The 22,762-nt window shown below is 43.7% G+C and overlaps 1 protein-coding gene across 1 annotated transcript in view; it reads right to left on the reverse strand.

Annotated features, from left to right (window-relative positions):
* Positions 1-22,762, reverse strand: part of LOC126170045 (atrial natriuretic peptide-converting enzyme) — a 273,409-nt gene that overhangs the window by 77,671 nt on the left and 172,976 nt on the right. The window contains exons 2-3 of the mRNA XM_049920692.1: positions 15,180-15,333; positions 5,749-5,962 (exon numbers count right to left, since the gene is read on the reverse strand). Coding sequence (XP_049776649.1) covers positions 5,749-5,962; positions 15,180-15,333 — 368 coding nt within the window. The remainder of the gene's footprint in view (positions 1-5,748; positions 5,963-15,179; positions 15,334-22,762) is intronic.

Genomic DNA, 22,762 nt, shown 5'->3' on the forward strand with positions numbered 1-22,762 from the left:
TTCAGCGATGAGAGTCGCTTCTGCCTTGGTGCCAATGATGGTCATATGCGTGTTTGGCGCCGTGCAGGTGAGCGCCACAATCAGGACTGCATATGACCGAGGCACACAGGGCCAACACCCGGCATCATGGTGTGGGGAGCGATCTCCTACACTGGCCGTACACCACTGGTGATCGTCGAGGGGACACTGAATAGTGCACGGTACATCCAAACCGTCATCGAACCCATCGTTCTACCATTCCTAGACCGGCAAGGGAACTTGCTGTTCCAACAGGACAATGCACGTCCGCATGTATCCCGTGCCACCCAACGTGCTCTAGAAAGTGTAAGTCAACTGCCCTGGCCAGCAAGATCTCCGGATCTGTCCCCCATTGAGCATGTTTGGGACTGGATGAAGCGTCGTCTCACGCGGTCTGCACGTCCAGCACAAACGCTGGTCCAACTGAGGCGCCAGGTGGAAATGGCATGGCAAGCCGTTCCACAGGACTACATCCAGCATCTCTACGATCGTCTCCATGGGGGAATAGCAGCCTGCATTGCTGCGAAAGGTGGATATACACTGTACTAGTGCCGACATTGTGCATGCTCTGTTGCCTGTGTCTATGTGCCTGTGGTTCTGTCAGTGTGATCATGTGATGTATCTGACCCCAGGAATGTGTCAATAAAGTTTCCCCTTCCTGGTACAATGAATTCACGGTGTTCTTATTTCAATTTCCAGGAGTGTATATACCTTTACATAGTGGTATAAATTATGAAACCAGAAATTGTTTTAATTATTGAAATGAAAAATATCTGTTGGAGAGCTGTTGTGTAGAAATAATAGACTCACTAGTAAATGTTATAGTAATCTCAGTATACAGAATCCTAGGGAGATCAACACAGAACTATTCTTATCTGAGCTTCAAATTATGGTAGAAGATCTTTGTACAGATAAAATGTAATAGCTGCTGACTTAAATAATGATACCAAGTGTGATAGTAGTTACATTTCAAGATTCACTGACTTAGTAAAGAAATATGGTTTCAAATTGAACTACTTTGAATCTACCAGGGACAATGGCCAATCAGCAACCTCCATGACAATGTTCATAAAGTTTGCATATATCTAGATATATCAGATCATTGTTCATTGAAATGCTACAGGCAAGCAGAAACATTTCAAGTATAACAACCGATATGACAAGGAACTTTAGCAAAGAAAACTTGCAAATATTTAGTAATAAGCTAAAAGAGAAAAAAATGGCCTTTTGATCATTCTAACTCAAGTGATGAAAATTTGAGAAATTCCTAAGTAGTTTTCTTGGTGTCTTTAATTATTTCCACCGAGATTCTGCAGCAATAAAATGACAAATGAAAGTGGATTACCCAGGCCATAAAAATTTCCAGTGTAAGGAAAAGGCAAATGCACAGAGAATTAAAACATAATAAACATATTGATTTCATTGAATATGTTAGACTCTGTAAAACCATATTTAAAAGAGTTGTCCAGGCAACAAAACAATTGGCAAATAACAGGCTAATTTTAAATCATAAAAATAAAATAAAGGCTGTGTGATCAGCCATTAAATCTGAGTTAGATGTTAAAGCCTGTAACCAAGAAATTTCAAAAATTGACACTGAAGTAAATACCATTGTAAATCCTACTCATATACCAGAGTGCTTTAACGATTTCTTTGTAAATGTTGCAAATTCTGATGTCAGTCCCTTTGCCCTAAATGAAAACTCGGAAAACTGTACTAAATTTTTAAACGTTTCTGTGAAGGATGTAGAAAATGCAATCCTAGCATTAAAAAACAAAAATCTGCAAGCTACGATGGAATAAGCACCAAAGTTATTGAAGCAGTACACAACAAAATTCCAGAGCCTCTAGCTCAAATAATAAATCAATGTTTTGAAGATGGCTGTTTCCCAGAGATACTGAAATATGCTGAAGTCAAACCACTCTTCAAGAACGGATCATGAGAGACCATCATCCTACCTCAATTCTACCAGTCATATCTAACATATCTGAAAAACTTGTTGTTGCTCAAATCTAAAATTTCATTGCAAAACATTCTATTACGCTAAATAATCAATCTGGTTTTTGACAAGGGAAAAACACCATAGGTGCTGTGAACAGTTCTTTGAGAAAATAAGTACATCATTAGACAAGAGCAATAAGGTGACAGGAATTTTCTACGACCTCACAAAGGCATTTGCTTCTGTAAACCACGCATTGCTTATGTACAAGCTTGAAAAGTATGGCATCAGGTCAGTGCCCTACAGTGGAGTAAATTCTACTTATCAAACGGAAAGCATGGAGTTAGCATCTCTTTAAATGGTGCAGATTATTTTTCTGACTGAAAAAAATATCTCAGAGAGTTGCACAAGGCTCTATATTAGACCCAGTCATATTTCTCTCCTATATTAATGAGTAACCATTAAATATTAACCCCACATCAGTTCTGTTCACAGATGGTACTTCTGTCTTAGTTAAAAATGAGGATTCAGCAAAAATTCCCAAATCTGTGATCAGTACACTCAGTATCTTAGAAAGTTGGAAATGAAAATGGAAATGAAGTCCCATGCTTCTTGACAGAGTGTAGGGGAACAATGCAGGAGACCCGCACTGCCATACTACGCTAGGTCCTAATCGAGGTGGTTTGTCATTGCCTTCCTCAGACCGTAATGCGGATGAATGACGATGATGAAGATGACACAACACCCAGTCATCTTGAGGTAGGTGAAAATCTCTGACGCCGCTGGGAATCGAACCTGGGACCCCGTGCTCAGGAAGTAAGAACACTACTGAGAGACCATGAGCTGTCGACTTAGAAACTTGGTTTCAGCTAAATGGGTTGAGTCTAAACGTGTCTAAGTGCATGGTGCAATTCAAAACCAAACAGTCAAAATGTGAGCAGATTAAGATTGTTCATAAGAAACAAGATCTAGAAGAGATGACTCAGTCAAATTCTTAGGTTTACGCCTACAAAAAAATTAATAAACCTAATTACTGTTGACTATATTAAGAACAATCTTTTGAAAGATGTACTGATGTGTTAGTATGGATCGGAAAATGAAAATCTCTTTAAGAGAAACTGACGTGTAAGTAAGGTGCTGAAACTGAAAATACTGAACATGACAATCATTGGAGAAAGTGTCATCTACTACTGAGACTTAAATTTTTGGATTAAATGTAACTGAAAAATTTTAAAACATTTATGGAAACAAGTAGAAAAATTAAATAGAAACTATAAATACTTATGGCAAAAAGGAACTATAGACACTGGCTGCAAACGAGCATTGGTTTAAATCGATGCGGAAAGTTGAAAATTTTTGCCCGGACAGGGATTCGAAACCAGATCTTCCGCTTATTATGCAGATACATTCACAACTGTGTCATCGAGACACAGTGGTCATTGGATCTGCACAGATTACGCTAGCGTGCCTCCTGTCAGACCCAAATTCTCCACTCCCTACTAATGCAGTGCCCCTTGCCCAACACCCTCATTACTCATGCCTTTTCGCCGTTTCCGTAAGAGTTCGAGCCTGATGTGCTTCGACACTGAAGAGGTCATTGGCCATTCTCTCCTTAATTATGTAGATATCTATGTGTTGTCAGTTCTCTCGGGCCTCACACACACACACACACACACACACATATATATATATATATATATATATATATATATATATATATATATATATATATATATATATATATATATATATAAGTGGCTCAGTAGATTACAATAGCTTCCTTAAGTGGGCACAAAGTACTACCCCTACCCTCTACCCACTCATCCCTTTGGTATTGCGAGGGTCAAAGGGGACAGAAGCATGGGGAGATGAGGGAGCTTCAGTCGAAGTTCGAAAGAACAGTGGAAATGAGAAGGTTACACTGAAGAACCAAAGAAACTGGTACACCTGCCTAATATCGTGTAGAGTCCCCGCGAGCACGCAGAAGTTCCACAACACGACGTGGCATGGACTAGACTAATGTCTAAAGTCTTGCTGAGGGGAATTGACGCCATGAATCCTGCAAGGCTGTCCATAAATTCATAAGAATACTAGGGGGTGGAGATCTCTTCTGAACAGCACGTTGCAAGGCATCCCAGATGTGCTTCATAATGTTCATATCTGGGGAGTGTGGTGGCCAGCGGAAGTGTTTAAACTCAGCAGTGTGTTCCTCGAACCACTCTGTAGCAATTCTGGACGTGTAGGGTGTCGTATTGTCCTGCTGGAACTGCCCAAGTCCGTCGGAATACAAAATGGACATGAATGGATGCAGGTGATCAGACAGGATGCTTACATACATGTTATCTATCAGAGTCGTATCTAGACGCATTAGAGGTCCCATTTCACTCTAGCTGCACACGCCCCACACCATTCACCAGCTTGAACAGTTCCCTGCTGAATGCAGGGTCCATGGATTCATGAGGCTGTCTCCATACCCGTACACGGCCATCCGCTCGACGCAATCTGAAGTGAGACTCGTCCGAGCAGACAAAAAATGGCTCTGAGCACTATGGGACTTAACTGCTAAGGTCATAAGTCCCCTAGAACTTAGAACTACTTAAACCTAACTAACCTATGGACATCACACACATCCATGCCCAAGGCAGGATTCGAACCTGCGACCGTAGCGGTCGCGCGGTTCCAGATTGTAGCGCCTAGAACCGCTCGGCCACCGCGGCCAGCTCCGAGCAGACAACATGTTTCCAGCCATCAACAGTCCAATGTCGGTGTTGATGGGCCTAGGTGAGGCGTTAGGATTTGTGTCGTGCTTCGGCTCCGAAAGCCCATATCAATGATGAAGTTAAAATGTTCTGGGTTATTAGGCCGCGTTAAATTTCTTCTAAATGATCTATGTTTCGACCCCTCTGCTGGGATCCTTCTCAGGATCTTCTGGTGTCCACTACTGCTAGAACAGTAGTGGACTCCAGAAGGTCCTAATGAAGATCCCACCAGAGGGATCGTAACGTCGATCGTTTAGATGCCTCGGACATGGATGTGTGTGATGTCCTTAGGTTAGTTAGGTTTAAGTAGTTTTAAGTTCTAAGGGACTGATGACCACAGATGTTAAGTACCATAGTGCTCAGAGCCATTTGAACCATTTTTTTTTTCTTCAGTCGTCGTTGGTCCCCTTCTTGCAGGATCTTTTTCCGGCCGCAGCGAAGTCGGAAAATTGATGTTTCACCTGATTCCTGATATTCACGGTACACTCGTGAAATGGTCGTATGGGAAAATCCCCAGTACGTCGCTTCTTCGCAGATGCTTTGCCCTATCGCTCGTGCGCCGACTATAACACCCCATTCAAACTCACTTAATCTTGATAACCTGCCTTTGTAGTGGCAGTAACCGATCTAACAACTGCGCCAGCCACTTGTTGTCTTATACAAGCGTTGCCGACCACAGAGCCGGTAGTCTGCATGTGTACATATCTCTGTGTTTGAATACGCATGCCTATACTAGTTTCTTTGGCGCCTCAGTGCATTTTCAAAATTTTAAAATGTAAAGTGACTGACTAGATTACAATAGTTTCTCAGGGTGGTCAAAAAAGTACACCCCTCCTCCCCCTTTGGTATGGCGAGGGTTAAAGGATGGGAAGATAAGGGAGCTTCTTTATGGGGGGGGGGGGGAGGGGCAAAGACTCGTGCCTAAGTTCGAAAGAACGGTACAAATGGAAATATTAAATCCCACACTTCCCTTGAAAATCCAACCTGTCGGCGGTGCAAGCGTGCAGAGGAGAGAGGAGATAGCGTACTGACCCGTCGAAGGCGAGCACCTCGGTGCCGAGGAAGGCTGAGTGCAGCGGGCTGCGGCGCAGCGCCATGTTGAGCGACTCTCGGTAGGAGCGCGCGCGCACCCGGAACGCCTCGCTCGCCGGGTCGGCCAGCGGCGGCTGGAAGGCGTCGCCGCGCGCCACTCGCATTGAGCAGACGAACACCTGCTCCGCGGGGCCCTCCGACGCCAGCAGCGTGTCTGCAACACACAAACACACAGCGTCAGCTCTCCATTGCCGTCCGCTCTCCTTCACAGGCGGAGGTTGCTAAATTCACCCAACCTGGATATGATGTGACGTCATTATGACGTATATACGCTTTAGTCGATTAACACACCTATCGACTTTTACGAACGTTCGAGATTCTAAACTGTCGTCAGCTAGTGGTTTGTTTTGACACGTGCGATTCTGATAACAGCTCAGTGTAGCAGCGTATATGTATTTCGCCAAAATAAAAGTAAAAGAGCTGGATATTAATAGAAATATTCCTGACCGTAGCCTTGAAAACACCACGGACAACACGTTTCGTAAAAAAGTGAAGTCCTCTTATGTCCCGACCAGATTAGATTGTGTGATTGTTGTATTGAACGCTTACGCCGAAAATAATATTTATTTATCATCAATATTTTAGTATGGTTTCCTACAATTGGTCTTGTCAGTACATATTAGATTGTAGCAGCATACTCTTGCTGACTTTTTTTTCTTAATTTATATAGCTGAAAGAGAACGCGTGCAAGTTTGTTAGCTAAGTAATTTATATGTCCATCCCAAGATAGTCTTTTATCAACCATAATTCCAAGTAATTTTACACTTGGACCGCAGAGACAGGTACCTTAGTGTAATGACTGGTGTGTAGAATGATTGAATTTCGAACCTAAACAAGAAAAATATGAGGCATTGTTGAACAAAATCGTCGACCGGAGATGAAATACGAGGGGAAGTGGATTTCTCAATGTAATCTCAACCAAAGGTTAGTGTCTTGACGCATCTAAAGATTTTGGCTGCTGAGTGCTTCTTCTCACCGAGTACGAATAACCGTCGCACTTCAGCTGGGTCAGAAGTATATCAATTTCTGCTTGATATTCACAGTAACCAAGCAATTGCCCGTCGTCATCGATGCTGAACTCTTTCAGCTTTTCTCTCATTAGTCTCTCGCATGCTGAACACATGATTAGAGACGAGCAAACGAAAAACAACGCACAGGACACAAACACAGTACAATACACGATTTAAACGCAAGGAACGCAAAACACATTGAAACGAATGGCGCAGAGTACATCGCTACCCTGTCATAACCTCTCGAAAGTTCACAAAAGTCGAATAGTCGATATACGTTTTCTATCGTTTTCGATGTAGCGTGTATACGTCATAATGTCGTCACATCGTATCCAAGTCTGGTGAACTTGCATCGTCCTTCACAGGCTGCTGCACTGCTGTAAATATCGTACGAACACTGTAGCTCGGCGCTTGGCTTGAGGAATCCTGGGAGTGAATGTGTGGCGTTCTACCAGCAGCTTCCCACATACTGATTCTTCACTCTAGACCAGTCGTTCCCCACCTGGGGCTAATTACCCCCTGAGGCGTAAAGTGAAATTTTGTGAGGGGCAAAAACTTAAGGCTCGATTGTGTTTCGACGGCTAAACTAAATTCTATGTAAGACACAAAAGAATTAAAGACAAAGGCTGTTAATATGTCAATCGGGCAAGTAGAAAATCTGTGCCGGACCGAGATTCGAACTGGAGAATTCGCATCCGACAGGAGGCGTGCTAGGGTAGTCCACGCAGTTGTGGTGGCCACCGTGTCCGGATGGTGAAGTAGTCAGCACGTCTGTCTAGTAAGCAACTAGACAGTAACTAGACTAGTAAGCAACTAGACAGACGTGCTGACTACTTCGCCATCCGGACACGGTGGCCACCACAACTGCGTGGACTACCCTAGCACGCCTCCTGTCGGATGCGAATTCTCCAGTTATACCACAACTACTAACGTAGTGCCCCTGCTAATTAGCCTCATTAATCGCGACGTCTCGTATTTTGCGTATAAGTTCGATCTTAGAATGCATCTGCACTGAAGCCGTCATCCGAAAGGACAGACACCACATATATACATAAAACATTCATATTTCTTTACGTACTACACGAATATGTAATAAAAAATGGGAGATCCTATTTTTAAAAAACGCAGTTGATATCCGTTTGACCTATGGCAGCGCCATCTAGCGGGACAAGCATAGCGGCATCTGGTTTCCCCCTTCAAGCTAGACAAGTTTCGTTCTTTGTAGTTTTTTCGTTTGACGCTTATTTCGTGATATATTTGGCCCGGTCACGATCAATGGACCACCCTGTATATATCAGGTGATCAAAAAGTCAGTATAAATTTGAAAACTTAATAAACCACGGAATAATGTAGATAGAGAGGTAAAAATTGACACACATGCTTGGAATGACATGGAGTTTTATTAGAACAAAAAAAAAATATTGCTAGACGCGTGAAACATCTCTTGCGCGCGTCGTTTGGTGATGATCGTGTGCTCAGCCGCCACTTTCGTCATGCTTTGCCTCCCAGGTCCCCAGACCTCAGTCCGTGCGATTATTGGCTTTGGCGTTACCTGAAGTCGCAAGTGTATCGTGATCGACCGACATCTCTAGGAATGCTGAAAGACAACATCCGACGCCCAATGCCTCACCATAACTCCGGACATGCTTTACAGTGCTGTTCAGAACATTATTCCTCGACTACAGCTATTGTTGAGGAATGATGGTGGACATATTGAGCATTTCCTGTAAAGATCATCATCTTTGCTTCGTCTTACTTTGTTATGCTAATTATTGCTATTCTGATCAGATGAAGCGCCATCTGTCGGACATTTTTTGAACGTTTGTATTTTTTTGGTTCTAATAAAACCCCATGTCATTCCAAGCATGTGTCTCAATTTGTGCCCCTCTATCTACATTATTCCGTGATTTATTTAGTTTTCAAATTTAAACCGACTTTTTGATCACCCGATATATCCGAAAGGACAGACACCATATATATATATGTGCTGATTACTTCGCCATCCGGACACGGTGGCCATCACAACTGCTCGGACTACCCTAACACACCTCCTGTCGGATGCGAATTCTCCATTTTTAGAATTTATTGCATTAATGTGGAATATACAGGCAATAACGTTGTAACAGCACGTGTTCTCAGAAATGATAAGTTCACAAAGGTTCACATTGGAACAATCGAAATAAAATGTTCAAACGTACCTACGTTCTGTATTTAGGTTACCAACTGTTCGTCTAAAATTGCGAGCCATATGCTTGTGACTATTACAGCGCCATCTGCCACAAAGCGAAAAAAGTGGTCCAACTAAAACATTCATATTTCTTTACGTACTACACGAATATGTAATAAAAAATGGGGGATCCTATTTAAAAAAACGGAGTTGATATCCGTTTGACCTATGGCAGCGCCATCTAGAAGGCCAACTATAGCGCCATCTGGTTTCCCCCTTTAAGCTAGACGAGTTCCGTACTTTGTAGTTTTTTCGTTTGATGGTTATTTCGTGAGATATTTGGCCCGGTCACGATCAATGGACCACCCTGTATATAGGCCAGCCGGAGTGGCCTAGCGGTTCTAGGCGCTTCAGTCCGGAACCGCGCTGTTGCTATGGTCGCAGGTTCGAATCCTGCCTCGGACATGGATGTGTGTGATGTCCTTAGGTTAGTTAGGTTTGAGTAGTTCTAAGTTCTAGGGGACTGATGACCTCAGAAGTTAAGTCCCATAGTGCTCAGAGCCATTTGAACCATTTTCAACCTAACCTAGTACACTAGCTATAAGCATAAAAGATACGCCACTCTTTTCACTTGAACAAATTATTTTTGAGGTTATAATCTATGCCTAAAATTTCCAATAAAGATTTTGTCTATTTGAGGTTTCGAATAAACCCGAGATTCCAGTCCATAGAGTCCGAGCTATACCCCGATTATGATATTTTCATCCACGGGATGCCATAAACTCCGGCTTTCTTGGACTACACTTACCAGGTTCTCACTCTCCATATTTCGTGTGGGAAAACGTCGGTCGATTTGACCGATGAAAACAAACTGATTTGAATTTCACCGCTTGTCGTCCGAAGCCTGTACGTTCGGGAGATTAGATCGGCTATGGCGTGACCGCATACGTAGTGGCGTACTGATTTGAAAAGATCGGCCATCTATGGCCGATGTCGGTCGTCGGCGGAATCCACTGATATCGTAGTCACTGTGACCGCAGCCTTATGGGAATCGGCCATGCCATGAGTAATATATATTGTTTTTAAAACCTCATTACTGATATTAATATTTCGTAAGAATGTAATATTGATTATGTAAGTTACCAATAACAACAATGTTCTTCAAATAGTAACAGTAATGCGTGACATAATGTGGTGGGGGCTACAGCCTGTCGAACGAATGGAAGCAAATCATCTCCATCACACTCATACTTTGTACTTTGTCACATGGATCCCTGATAGTGAAACTAAGACATGCACATCGATAACTGATGAAAATGCCCTTTCCGACTTGTAGGTAGTTACTGCAATGGATCAGGAATTGCTTCATTATTCATTATGCAACAGTAAATGAACTAACCGACAGCACAAATCAACGGTAATTATGTAACAGCTGCTACACTGCTGTAGGGCCTGCACGGTATTATCATTATTATACAGGGTGATTCACGGAGATATGTAAATATTTTAATATGTTATTCTACAAGTAAATCTAAAGAAAAAAGTTCGTATGAACATAGGTCCGCAAATGTTTAGTTAAGGAGTTACGGCAAATAAAAGATTTTTCCCGAATTTAGCAACTTCGCTAATATGAAGCCATGGCAGAACGGTACTAGGTCAAAGTAATTCACGATTTCCATTTATTTTGTTGTTATTGGTCTGGTGAATCTAATAAACACGTCCCAGACGTGTATCGTCAGTAGTTTTCCAGAACTCCGTAACTAAACATTTGCAGACCTATGTTTGTATAATTTTTTTTCTTTAGTTTTACTGGTAGAATAGCATATTAAAACATTTGCTAAGACTGCGTGATTTATCGTCGAATAATTCGTACAGATCCCATTTATTCATTCGTCCATTGTCTTATATGAGTATAATTTTTAAATATCAGTCACTAAGCTGAATGCCTACCACGTCTTTTAAAATTGTAACTGAAAGTTCAATTGAAGTCTTGAACAAGTTTCGCCCCGATCTTTATACAAAATGTGAAATGTGGAATCCTGAAAAACGCTATCTGTCTCGGAAAATTAGTTACTGATATGGTAGGATCTTCGCAAGCGCAACAGGCTTTTTTTCTGAACCATTTGTAACTAGCTAGGACTGATTACGTATACACGCTTCCTAAACAAAGATCAAACGTGTAATGAACTTTAAGTTATAACTTCTGTTCGTTTGTACAAGGAAAATGTGCTGGCATATGTTATAGTTATCGCTTGAAAAACAATGAGCTGTTGGTGGATCTGAAAATTATTAACTACTACTCCAAGTTGCATCTTTCGAACTGCGTTGTGGGGTCATTACCTGACTTCGAAAAATACTACGAAAGATACCTGGAGCGTGCACTGCAAAGTAGATGGGCGTTCTACTTTTAAAATAAACCACACAATAAAATGGAGATAGGGTCCATGAGGCCACCTAGTGTAAATACACTACTGGTCATTAAAATTGCTACACCAAGAAGAAATGCAGATAATAAACAGGTATTCATTGGACAAATATATTATACTAGAACTGACATGTGATTACATTTTCACGCAATTTGGGTGCATAGATCCTGAGAAATCAGTACCCAGAACAACCACGTCTGGCCGTAATAAAGGCCTTGATACGCCTGGGCATTGAGTCAAACGGAGCTTGGATGGCGTGTACAGGTACAGCTGCAGCTTCCGATGTGCGTTCACCGCGATGTCGCCAAACACGGATGCGACCATCATGATGCTGTAAACAGAACCTGGATTCATCCGAAAAAAATTACGTTTTGCCATTCGTGCACCCAGGTTCGTCGTTGAGTACACCATCGCAGGCGCTCCTGTCTGTGATGCAGCGTCAAGGGTAACCGCACCCATGGTCTCCGAGCTGATAGTCCATGCTGCTGCAAACGTCGTCGAACTGTTCGTGCAGATGGTTGTTGTCTTGCAAACGTCCCCATCTGTTGACTCAGGGATCGAGACGTGGCTGCACCATCCGTTACAGCCATTCAGATAAGACGCCTGTCATCTCGACTGGTAATGGTACGAGGCCGTTGGGATCCTGCACGGCGTTCCGTATTACCCTCCTGAACCCACCGATTCCATATTCTGCTAACAGTCATTGGATCTCGACCACCACGAACAGCAATGTCGCGATATGATAAAGCGCAATCGCGATAGGCTACAATCCGACCCTTATCAAAGTCGGAAACATGATGGTACGCATTTATCCTCCTTACAACGTTTCACCAGGCAACGCCGGTCAACTGCTGTTTGTGTATGAGAAACCGGTTGGAAACTTTCCTCATGTCAGCACGTTGTAGGTGTCGCCACCGGCGCCAACCTTGTGTGAATGCTCTGGAAAGCTAATAATTTGCATATCAGAGCATCTTCTTCCTGTCGGTTAAATTTCGCGTCTGTAGTACGTCATCTTCGTGGTGCAGCAATTTTTTATGGCCAGTAGTGTATGAATGGATAACGCCATGTGGTTGCATATGTACGAGGGGCATTCAATAAGTAATGTAACACATTTTTTTCTGAAAGCAGGTTGGTTTTATTCAGGGTTCCGATATACTATATTATTCCCAATTCTTTTGGCTGTAAGACCCCATTTTTTAACGATATCTATGTTCAGTGCAACGTCCTTACGCCACCTTACTGGGAGGACGTAATTACCTACATGGTACCACTCTACTGGTCGACGTCGGAGTCAACGTCTCGCTACATCAATAAACTTCCCATCATCCACGTATTGCTTCACGCCGAATACATCTTTTGTTGCGCCAAACGGAAGTCAGAAGTTGCGAGATACGGGCTGCAGGGTGGATGAGGAAGAACAGTCTAATGAAGTTTTGTGAGCTGCTCTCGGAAGCGCATAATTGTGTGAGGCCTTGCGTTGTCATGGAGAAGTAGTTCGTTCGATTTTATGAGAGTAGCACGATGCACTTCATAGTTGTTCGTTGTACGATGAGGGAGGACATCAAACAGAATAACCCCTTCAGAGTCCCAGAAGACCATCGCCATGACTTTACCAGCTGAGGGTGCAGCTTTGAACCGTTTCTTCACGAGGGAGGTAGTGTGGCGCCACTCCATGGATTGCCGTCTCGTTTCCGGCACAAAGTGATGAAGCCAGTTTTATGACTGTGAAGATGTTCGACAAAAACTTGTCAGCATTAGCCTCGCAACTCGGAAGCAATTGCACACAGATAGTCCATCGTTGCTCTTTGTGGTCTTCTGTTAGGTGGTGAGCATCCCGTGGGCACAGACCTCTGAGTACCCCAGCTGGTAGACGAGTGTGTTAGCACTACCAACAGAGACGTCCAGTTGAGCAGCGAGGTTGTTGACTGTGATCACCTCGAACGGGAGTGTCCACAAGTTCCAACACTGCAGGAGTCACAGCTACGTGCGGCCAGCCGGCATGCGGGAGATCAGACAGCCTTGCGCGACCTTGTTGCGATGATGACAGCCTCGCCCAACGAACCACTGTGCCTTCGTCCACTGCCAGGTCCCCGAAGACGTTCGGCAAGAGGTTATGAATATGTGCGATGCTCTGGTTTTGTGCCAGAGGAAACTCAATGACAGCTCTCTACTTGGAACGCACACTGCTACAAGCGCCATTTTGAAGACTACGTACAGCAGTGCCACCTATCGGAACTTCGTGAAACTACAGAAGCTGAAGCTGGTACACACTGCTGGCCATTAAAATTCTACACCAAGAAGAAAAGCAGATGAAAAAACAGGCATTCATTCGACAAATATATTATACTAGGACTGACATGTGATAACATTTTCACGCAATTTGGGTACATAGATCCTGAGAAATCAGTACCCAGAACAACCACCTCTGGCCGTAATAACGGCCTTGATACGCCTGGGCATTGAGTCAAACAGAGCTTGGATGGCGTGTACAGGTACAGCTACCCATGCAGCTTCAACACAGTACCACAGTTCATCAAGAGTAGTGACTGGCGTATTGTGACGAGCCAGTTGCTCGGCCACCATTGACCAGACGTTTTCAGTTGGTGAGAGATCTGGAGAATGTGCTGGCCAGGGCAGCAGTCAAACATTTTCTGTATCCGGAAAGGCCAGTACAGGACCTGCAACATGCGGTCGTGCATTATCCTGCTGAAATGTAGGGTTTCGCAGGGATCGAATGAAGGGTAGAGCCACGGGTCGTAACACATCTGAAATGTAACGTCCACTGTTCAAACAGCCGTCAATGCGAACAAGAGGTGGCCAAGACGTGTAACCAATGGCACCCCCCATACCATCACGCCGGGTGATACGCCAGTATGGCGATGACTAATACACGCTTCCAATGTGCATTCACCGCGATGTCGCCAAACACGGATGCGACCATCACGATGCTGTAAACAGAACCTGGATTCATCCGAAAAAATGACGTTTTGCCATTCGTGCACCCAGGTCCGTCGTCGAGTACACCATCGCAGGCGTCAGGGGTACCCGCAGCATGGTCTCCGAGCTGATAGTCCATGCTGCTGCAAACGTCGTCGAACTGTTCGTGCAGACGGTTGTTGCCTTGCAAACATCCCCATCTGTTGACTCAGGAATCGAAACGTGACTCCACGAACTGTTACAGCCATGCGGATAAGATGCCTGTCATCTCGACTGCTAGTGATACGAGGCCGTTGGGGTCCAGCACGGCGTTCCGTATTACCCTCCTGAACCCACAGATTCCATATTCTTCTAACAGTAATTGGATTTCGACCGACGCGATACGATAAACCGCAATCGCGATAGGCTACAATCCGACCTTTATCAAAGTCGGAAACGTGATGGTACGCATTTCTCCTCCTTACACGAGGCATCACAACAACGTTTCACCAGGCAACGCCGGTCAACTGCTGTTTGTGTATGAGAAATCGGTTGGAAACTTTCCTCATGTCAGCACGTTGTAGGTGTCGCCACCGGCGCCAACCATGTGTGAATGCTCTGAAAAGCTAATCATTTGCATATCACAGCATCTTCTTCGTGTCGGCTAAATTTCGCGTTGCACCACGTCATCTTCGTGGTGTAGCAATTTTAATGGCCAGTAGAGTCTTTCACGATGTGCCACAATGAAATCTTCATTTTTTTTTTTTCGCCCGAAACTGGTAGAGAGAAAAGGAAAGTGTTGCACTAGTTACAGAATGCCCGTCGCATGTAGTGGATGAGTGGAGTACTCACAGCCGAAGTAGACGGCGACGGCGGCGGCGAGGAGCAGCACCAGGAAGGCGGCGACGACGCAGCAGCCGCAGCGGTACTGCGAGCCCAGCTTGCGCGTGAACCGGATGTCGCTGTCCACCGACAGGATCGAGCTCGGCGTCTCCGACCGCGACACCTGCAAGCACAGCAAAGGAACTCCAGTACCTACTTTGATGGAAAGTTACTTAAATATAAAGAAAACGTAAGATGAACATCAACAAAAGCAAAACGAGTATAATGGAATGTAGTCGAATTAAGTCAGGTGATGCTGAGGGAATTACATTAGGAAATGAGATACTTAAAGAAGTAAAGGAGTTTTGCTATTTGGGGAGCAAAATAACTGATGATGGTTGAAGTAGAGAGGATATAAAATGTAGACTGGCAATGGCAAGGAAAGCGTTTCTGAAGAAGAGAAATTTGTTACCATCGAGTATAGATTTAAGTGTCAGGAAGTCGTTTCTGAAAGTATTTGTATGGAGTGTAATCACGTATGGAAGTGAAACATGGACGATAAATAGCTTGGACAAGAAGAGAATAGAAGCTTTCGAAATGTGGTGCTACAGAAGAATGCTGAAGATTAGATGAGTAGATCACATAACTGATGAGGAGGTATTGAATAGAATTGGGGAGGAGTTTGTGGCGCAACTTGACTAGAAGAAGGAATCGGTTGCTAGGACATGTTCTGAGGCATCGAGGGATCACCAATTTAGTATTGGAGGCCAGCGTGGAGGGTAAAAATCGTAGAGGGAATATGAATACACTAAGCAGATTCAGAAGGATGTAGGTTGCAGTAGGTACTGGGAGATGAAGAAGCTTGCACAGGATAGAGTAGCATGGAGAGCTACATCAAACCAGTCTCAGGACTGAAGACCACAACAACAATAAATAAAAATTCTCGCATAAAATTAGTTTATGGAGGACATAGAAAATCATAATGAATTCCAGAGTATACTGTAACGCTGAGGACAACATTTCTGCAATCCTGGGTCTGAGATACTCTGATAGTATAACGGAAGCCGGGAATTCCACAAGGCTCAGTTCTAGATCCACTGTTTTCCTTGTTACACACTGCCTGACAAAAAAAAGTGAATCACCCAGAAGACACTGACGGATGTCAGTGTAGCGTCATTCATGTACACACTATCAGCGGATATGTAAATGATTATAGAGTTGTAATTCTCTGTGAGAGATAGAACGGCCACCAGAGTGCATTAGTGATGTTCATGTTACCAAGTCTTGAAGCGTGTATACGGGGCGCGAACAGCGTCGACTCAGGGATGACACATTCTCCTGTGAGACAGCATTATCAGCACCTGACAGGGTTTGAAGTGGGCCTCACAGTGGGTCTCCATTTCGCCAGATGGTCGAATCATGCAATATCCAGATCTGTTGGGCATTCGCATGTGATGAGCACCCGATGTTGGACTGCATGAGAACGTGAGGAGAAGCATACTCCTCGTCAAGATTACAGTTGACCGCTTTTGACTACGAGGGAGGATCCCCGAATTGTTAACCAACCACACTGTAACCCATTTGTATCTGCACCGCTATCTGATAACAAGTAACGGACTCCGTGCAACATTCTGCGTCATCCCGCACCGCAGGTCAGAGACAAGTAGCAACTGAAATGGGGAGTTATCGTCTCATGAGGAGGTTGTCCGTTAACGGCACAACATAAACGGCTGCTTTTGGAGTGGTGCCCTGTCCAGGAAGCATGGACTACCGATGAATGGCGCTTCACTATGTTCAGCGATGAATCACTGTTCTCCACTGCTCAGGATGACCAGCGTTGATGAGTTTGACAGCGACTTGGGCAGAGGTCCCATTTTTTCAATGTGTTAATCCTAGCGTCATGTTGTAGGGAGCCATCGGTTATGACTCCAGGTCACGGGTGATAGCAATTGAAGGACCTCTGGCAGCACAATGGTGCGTCACGGACGAAACTGAATCGTATTTCTGATCTGCCAAGAGCTGCTAATGGAAAATGATCATCTTCAGCAATCGTAGCATTACGCCACAGAAAGAACGTCGTCACGCTCACCCCATGTGACGTTCGTCATTGAAGATTATCAACTTGGGGGATGGAATAGTATATGATCATCTAAGAAGACTTTATTTGCTGCCAGCCCATTTGGCTAGCACTGGTTATCTGGCGTTCTTTCTTCCACAGTTCTTATAGACGACGCATCTTCCTGCCTGAGGATGTGGTATCATCTCATTTGGATATTAATGTCCGTGAGCACATAATGATCGACACATATTTTGTCATAAGAGAAGCAGAGGTTCAGTCCCATGACCAGGTATTAGCCGACCTTCGCTCCTATGGACTTTTCCCTATGGAGTAACATGAAGTTCTGAACTTGGAGCTGGCAAATATGATGGTAGGTAACATCAGTGCTCGGTTTACAAAGTCTGATTGTCGCTTCACTTGAGCAAAAATGACACATAGCTCTCGTGAATGATATACTTAATTAACACAAGTCCATAACGTAATAAATGAAATCGAAAATTTTAAATTGTTAGGATTCAAGACAGCTGAAAAGCTGTCTTGCAACTAACATGTTGAGTATTTTGAGTGGTAGTTGTAGGGTTCTGTTTTACTATAAGAACAGTCAACGTGATCACTGGCACAGAAGTGCATAATCTTTTTTACCATTCTTATTTTTTACGTACTGCGAAAGTAGCAGGGCTGAGAGAAAATAAATGGATGTAAATAATCTTGTATGAAAAAACATTAGAATATGTGCAAAGCTCAAAATACCTAGAAAGCAGAACAGAAAGTGACTTGAAATGCAGCAAAAACATTAAATCAGGTTAGCATTGGCGAAAGAGGCACTTTGTAAGCATACGAGAGTTTATTGCAGCAATATGGGAATAGGTATGAGGAAAAGACTGATAAAATGTTTTCCTTGGAATGTTCAGCTGCAAGGCTGGAGCGGTTTTGAGAAGTGGACGAAGCGAAGAATGAAAAAAAAAGGTTGGATGGATAGGGAGAAAATGAAGAAGTACTGAGAAGAGTGGGAGAAGAGAGACAGTTGATAAGTGTAAGAAAAGGAGGAAAAAGTTAGAAAGGACACATGTTAAGCAATAAGAAGGGCTTTATAAAACAGTCTTAAAAGAATATGTAGGAGGGAAGAGGACGCAAAGGAGGAAGAGGTTTCAGATTCTGGAAATTGCTGGAGTTAGGCAATAACTAATTCACCCTCTGTTAACAACAACGTTTGTCATGAAGATGCTCAAGGAGCACATGTCACTCGTATGTCCAGACTGGCGGAAACCTGGAAGAGATACCAAATGCAATCGCACATTTTTCGTAGTTTCAGTAATCCAAGGTTAAAGGTGAAAAGGATACTGTTACTTCCACACTCCAGGTTTCCAGCTGTTGATGTTTCTATTCAGTTTACCCCTCAGTTATCAGGAATAAGCAATATTGACCGTACGACTTCTCTTAGAAGATAGGTAAAGGAAAACCCTACGCCTATAGCGTTTGTTTACTTAAAGAAAACTTTTGACACTGTTGACTGGAATACTCTCTTTAAAATTCTGGAGGTAGCAAGGATAAAGTACAGGGAGCGAAAGGCTAGTTACAGCTTGTACAGAAATCAGATGGCAGTTGTAAGAGTCGAGTGCATGAAAGGGAGGCAGTGACTAAAAATGGAGTTAGACGTAGCCTATCCTCGATGTTGTTCAATCTGTACATTGAACTATTAGTAAAGGAAGCAAAAGAAAAATTTAAAGTCCAAGGAGAACAAATAAAATCTTTGAGGACTGGCGATGGTGTTTCTGTCAGAGTCAGCAAAGGAGATGGAAGAGCAGTTGAACGAAGTGGACAGTATATCGAAAGGAAGATATAAGACGAAAATCAACGAAAGCAAAACAAAGATAATGGAATGTCGTCGAATTAAAATCAGGTGACACTGAGGGAATTAGGTTAGTAAATGATACACAGAATAGTAGATGAGTTTCACTGTTTGGGCAGCAGAATAACTGATGATAGCCGAAGTAGAGTGAATATAAAAAGTAGACAGTCAATGGCAAGAAAAGAGTTTCCGAAGATGAGAAATTTGTTACCATCAAATATAGTTTTGTGCGTCAGGAAGCCTTTAAGTATTTGTATTGAGTGTAGGTATGTATGGAAGTGAAATATGGAGAATAAACAATTAAGAAAAAAACGAGAATAGAAGCTTTCGAAACTTGGTACTACAGAAGAATGCTGAAGATTAGGTGGTAGACCACGTAACTTATGAGGAGAAAGTGAACGGAACAGGGGAGAAAAGAAATTTGTGGCACAACTTGGCTAGAAGAAGGGATAGGCTGACAGGACACATTCTGAGTCATCAGCGGATCACCAATTTAATACTGCAGGAAATTGTAGGGAACAAAAATCATAAAGGGAGACCAAGAGATGAGTACAGCAAGTAGATTCAGGAGGATGTAGGTTGCAGAAGTTATTCGGAGATGAAGAGGCTTGCACAGGGTAGAGTAGCATGGAGAGCTTTAAGAAACCAGTCTTCTGACTGAAGACCACAACAACAAAGCAACTTCCGCTTATGAAAGGATTTGTTCCTAAAACTGACGAGCTAACTTTTTAATAAGGATAGATACATTGTCTGCAGTCGAAAAAAGCAATACTGAAATAAACGGTGCGACATCAGACTGCTTACTAAAAGCCTGCACTGCAGATAGAGATATTTCAGAAACCGCACTGTTGTTTGTATTAAGTTTCCAGACTTAGGTGGGAGAAGAAACAAAGTGATGCGCAGTTTCCGCTGCGCAGAAGTTCCTCAGTATGTCGGCGCCTGGGAGGGGGCACGCGGGGGCGGGGTGCGTGGGCGGTAGGCGTCGCCAGGGAAAGCGGATCTTCGTCTGCATCTGAATCTGGCCGGCAGCGAGCTCTCTCCAGGCGCCCCCGCGATGGAAAATAATAAGCGACAGCTCGCAAAACCGGGCCAGAAGTCTCAGTGGACCAGAAACGGACTTCTGCGGCCTGCGGCGTGAAAGGTACGGCCAGTGCAGCTGGCGACGCGCAAAAAGACGCGCAAGAAGGCACCCGCAGCCGGTCCACTTTCTGCACTGCGAGTCCGGCGAAGTGCGTCAGCTCTCGCTCGCACTACGTCCGTGGGACGTTCGGATACTTCTTACTAATTTTCTCTGTCAGTACTTTCACAGCGCCTTTGCTCTCGTTACGTAAATTGCAGCTGCAGGTGTACGCCTTTGAGACAACAGGTCTTTTTATACGTACCTCTGTGGTTGTAGAAGACGGCTGCGAGAAAACTGCAAGGCACACAGAAAACAGACACATATGAGTGGACAGAGCACCTATCCAAGCTGCATGTCCTCAACCTGGGCGCCGTTTATGACGAGACCGACATCAATACGTCACTGTTGTCGCTGACACGAGTTGTCCGGGAAGGCGCCAGATCATCCCGCTTTGGAAATTTGTTTATTGGCTTGCCAGTCTGCATATGTGAACTAATTCGACGAGACAATACGGAGCCAATGATGTGTCTACACGTTCTGAATCACCTTCCCCCTTAGGAAACTACGCGTTCTATTTTATGATATGTCATCAGTTTTGTCCTCTTTGTCTCAGATTTTCTCTCAAAGCGCATTGCAATGGTTTCGCTCATACCTAATGTTTCGCCAGCAATGTGTCATGTTCGGCACAGAAAGTCACAGTAGTGGCAGTGTGTACGAGGCGTCCTCCAGGGTTCGGTATTAGGACTTATACTCTCTTCACTGTATGTCAATGATATGTTATCAGGTTTGTCCCACTGCAAGTAGCACAGCCGGCCGGACTGCCTTGCGGTTCTAGGCGCTACAGTCTAGAACCGAGCGACCGCTACGGTCGCAGTTTCGAATCCTGCCTCGGGCATGGATGTGTGTGATGTCCTTAGGTTAGTTAGGTTTACTTAGTTCTAAGTTCTAGGCGACTGATGACCTCAGAAGTTAAGTTGCATAGTGCTCAGTCATTTTTTTATTTTATTTTATTTTATTTATTTATTTATTTATTTTGCAAGTAGCACATGTACGCTGATGGCCCTCATTTGTATCTAAGTGCAAAACCTATGGAACTGAAGACAACTATCGATAATCTGAAACCCGATCTGTGTGCACTATCAAAATGGTCGCAGGAATAGGGTTAAAGCTAAAGCTCATCCCATACAAAACCCAGGCAGTACTGGTGGGTCATTCTAGACTCATTAACCAGAAATATCGGGAACCCCTAGCATCTTTAACCATAATTGGGACAAATATCTACTTATCTCCTTCAGCAAAGAGTCTAGGGGTAACAATAGATGAAAATCTAAATTGTACTGCGCACATATCTGCAGTGTGCAGGAGTGCATCACTATCTCTACATGACCTACAAAAATATAAAAAGCTTGAGCTGTTAAAGGTAGCTTTCTCTGGAAAGCTCAAGGCGTCGTCTGGAACTGGTTATGAAGGCCTGTGTTCGTTACATCTTTGATCATAATTCACCGTCTTATGCACTGCTATCCTGCCTGTGTGCAGACAAGCGCAGAGATTTCCAGACTCTCTGTCTTCTTACTATCTTACCAAGGAACACAGGCTTTCATGTATCTCCTCGACCTTCACACTCTTACCTGAACAACACAGCAGAAACACATCATTCCCATCAGAGCAAAATTCTTTCTGTCCCACTCCATCGTTCAGCGACTTTCTCGAAATCCTCAGTAGCAAGAACACGACTTTGGAATAACCTCACGCATTGTATTGGAGAACTGAATAACATTTCCATCTTCAGAAGACGGTTAATGACATACCTACAACAAGGATTACCGTTGTACTTGTATGCACTCGTTACCCTTTTAAATCCTTCTTTCCAGCCAGATCTTCATCATTTCCCAGTATTCTTAGCTGGTGCAGTCACCTCAAATTTCCTTTCCCCAGCACTCATTATATCAGAAAACATTTGTCTTTTACACCTATAACATTCTTTTTGTATCTACAACTATAATTATTGTTGTTATTGTTACTGTTGGTGACAGCGGATGCACGTTCATGAAACTTTTAGAAAAGTTCTTCTTTGGGATGTTGTACACCTCGAGCTTCAGGCTGGCTTGAATGTCGGTGTCGCCGTCAAATGGTTGGCCCTTCATGTGAATTTCTGCGCTTTGTCATGCTGTGGTATGTTCGTATTGATAACACCAATTTTTTAAGTGTTTTGCATTTCAATTAAGTTGAATCACGGGTCCAAGTGTTGACCTCGTTCGAGAGCCAAGATGTGCAGCATAAACTTTGCACGCACGTTTCTTTTCTTCAAAAAGTTCTGGAGAATCCCTTAAGCACTTGATTTTGAGGTGCTCCTTATATTATCCCTTCCTTTCTGTGGTTATTAATTATTATTATTATTGATTTTAGGTGGCCAAAAATAAATATTAAATTATGTTTCAAATGAGCTGCAGGCAATGCTTATACTTTCGGCGAAATGTAATGCAGGTAAAGTTCGCCGGCCGCGGTGGGCAAGCGGTTCTAGGCGCTTCAGTCCGGAACCGCGCGACTACTACGGTCGCAGGTTCGAATCCTGCCTCGGGCATGGA

Source organism: Schistocerca cancellata, chromosome 1 (assembly GCF_023864275.1).
Source record: "Schistocerca cancellata isolate TAMUIC-IGC-003103 chromosome 1, iqSchCanc2.1, whole genome shotgun sequence".
Taxonomy (NCBI): Eukaryota; Metazoa; Arthropoda; class Insecta; order Orthoptera; family Acrididae; genus Schistocerca; species Schistocerca cancellata.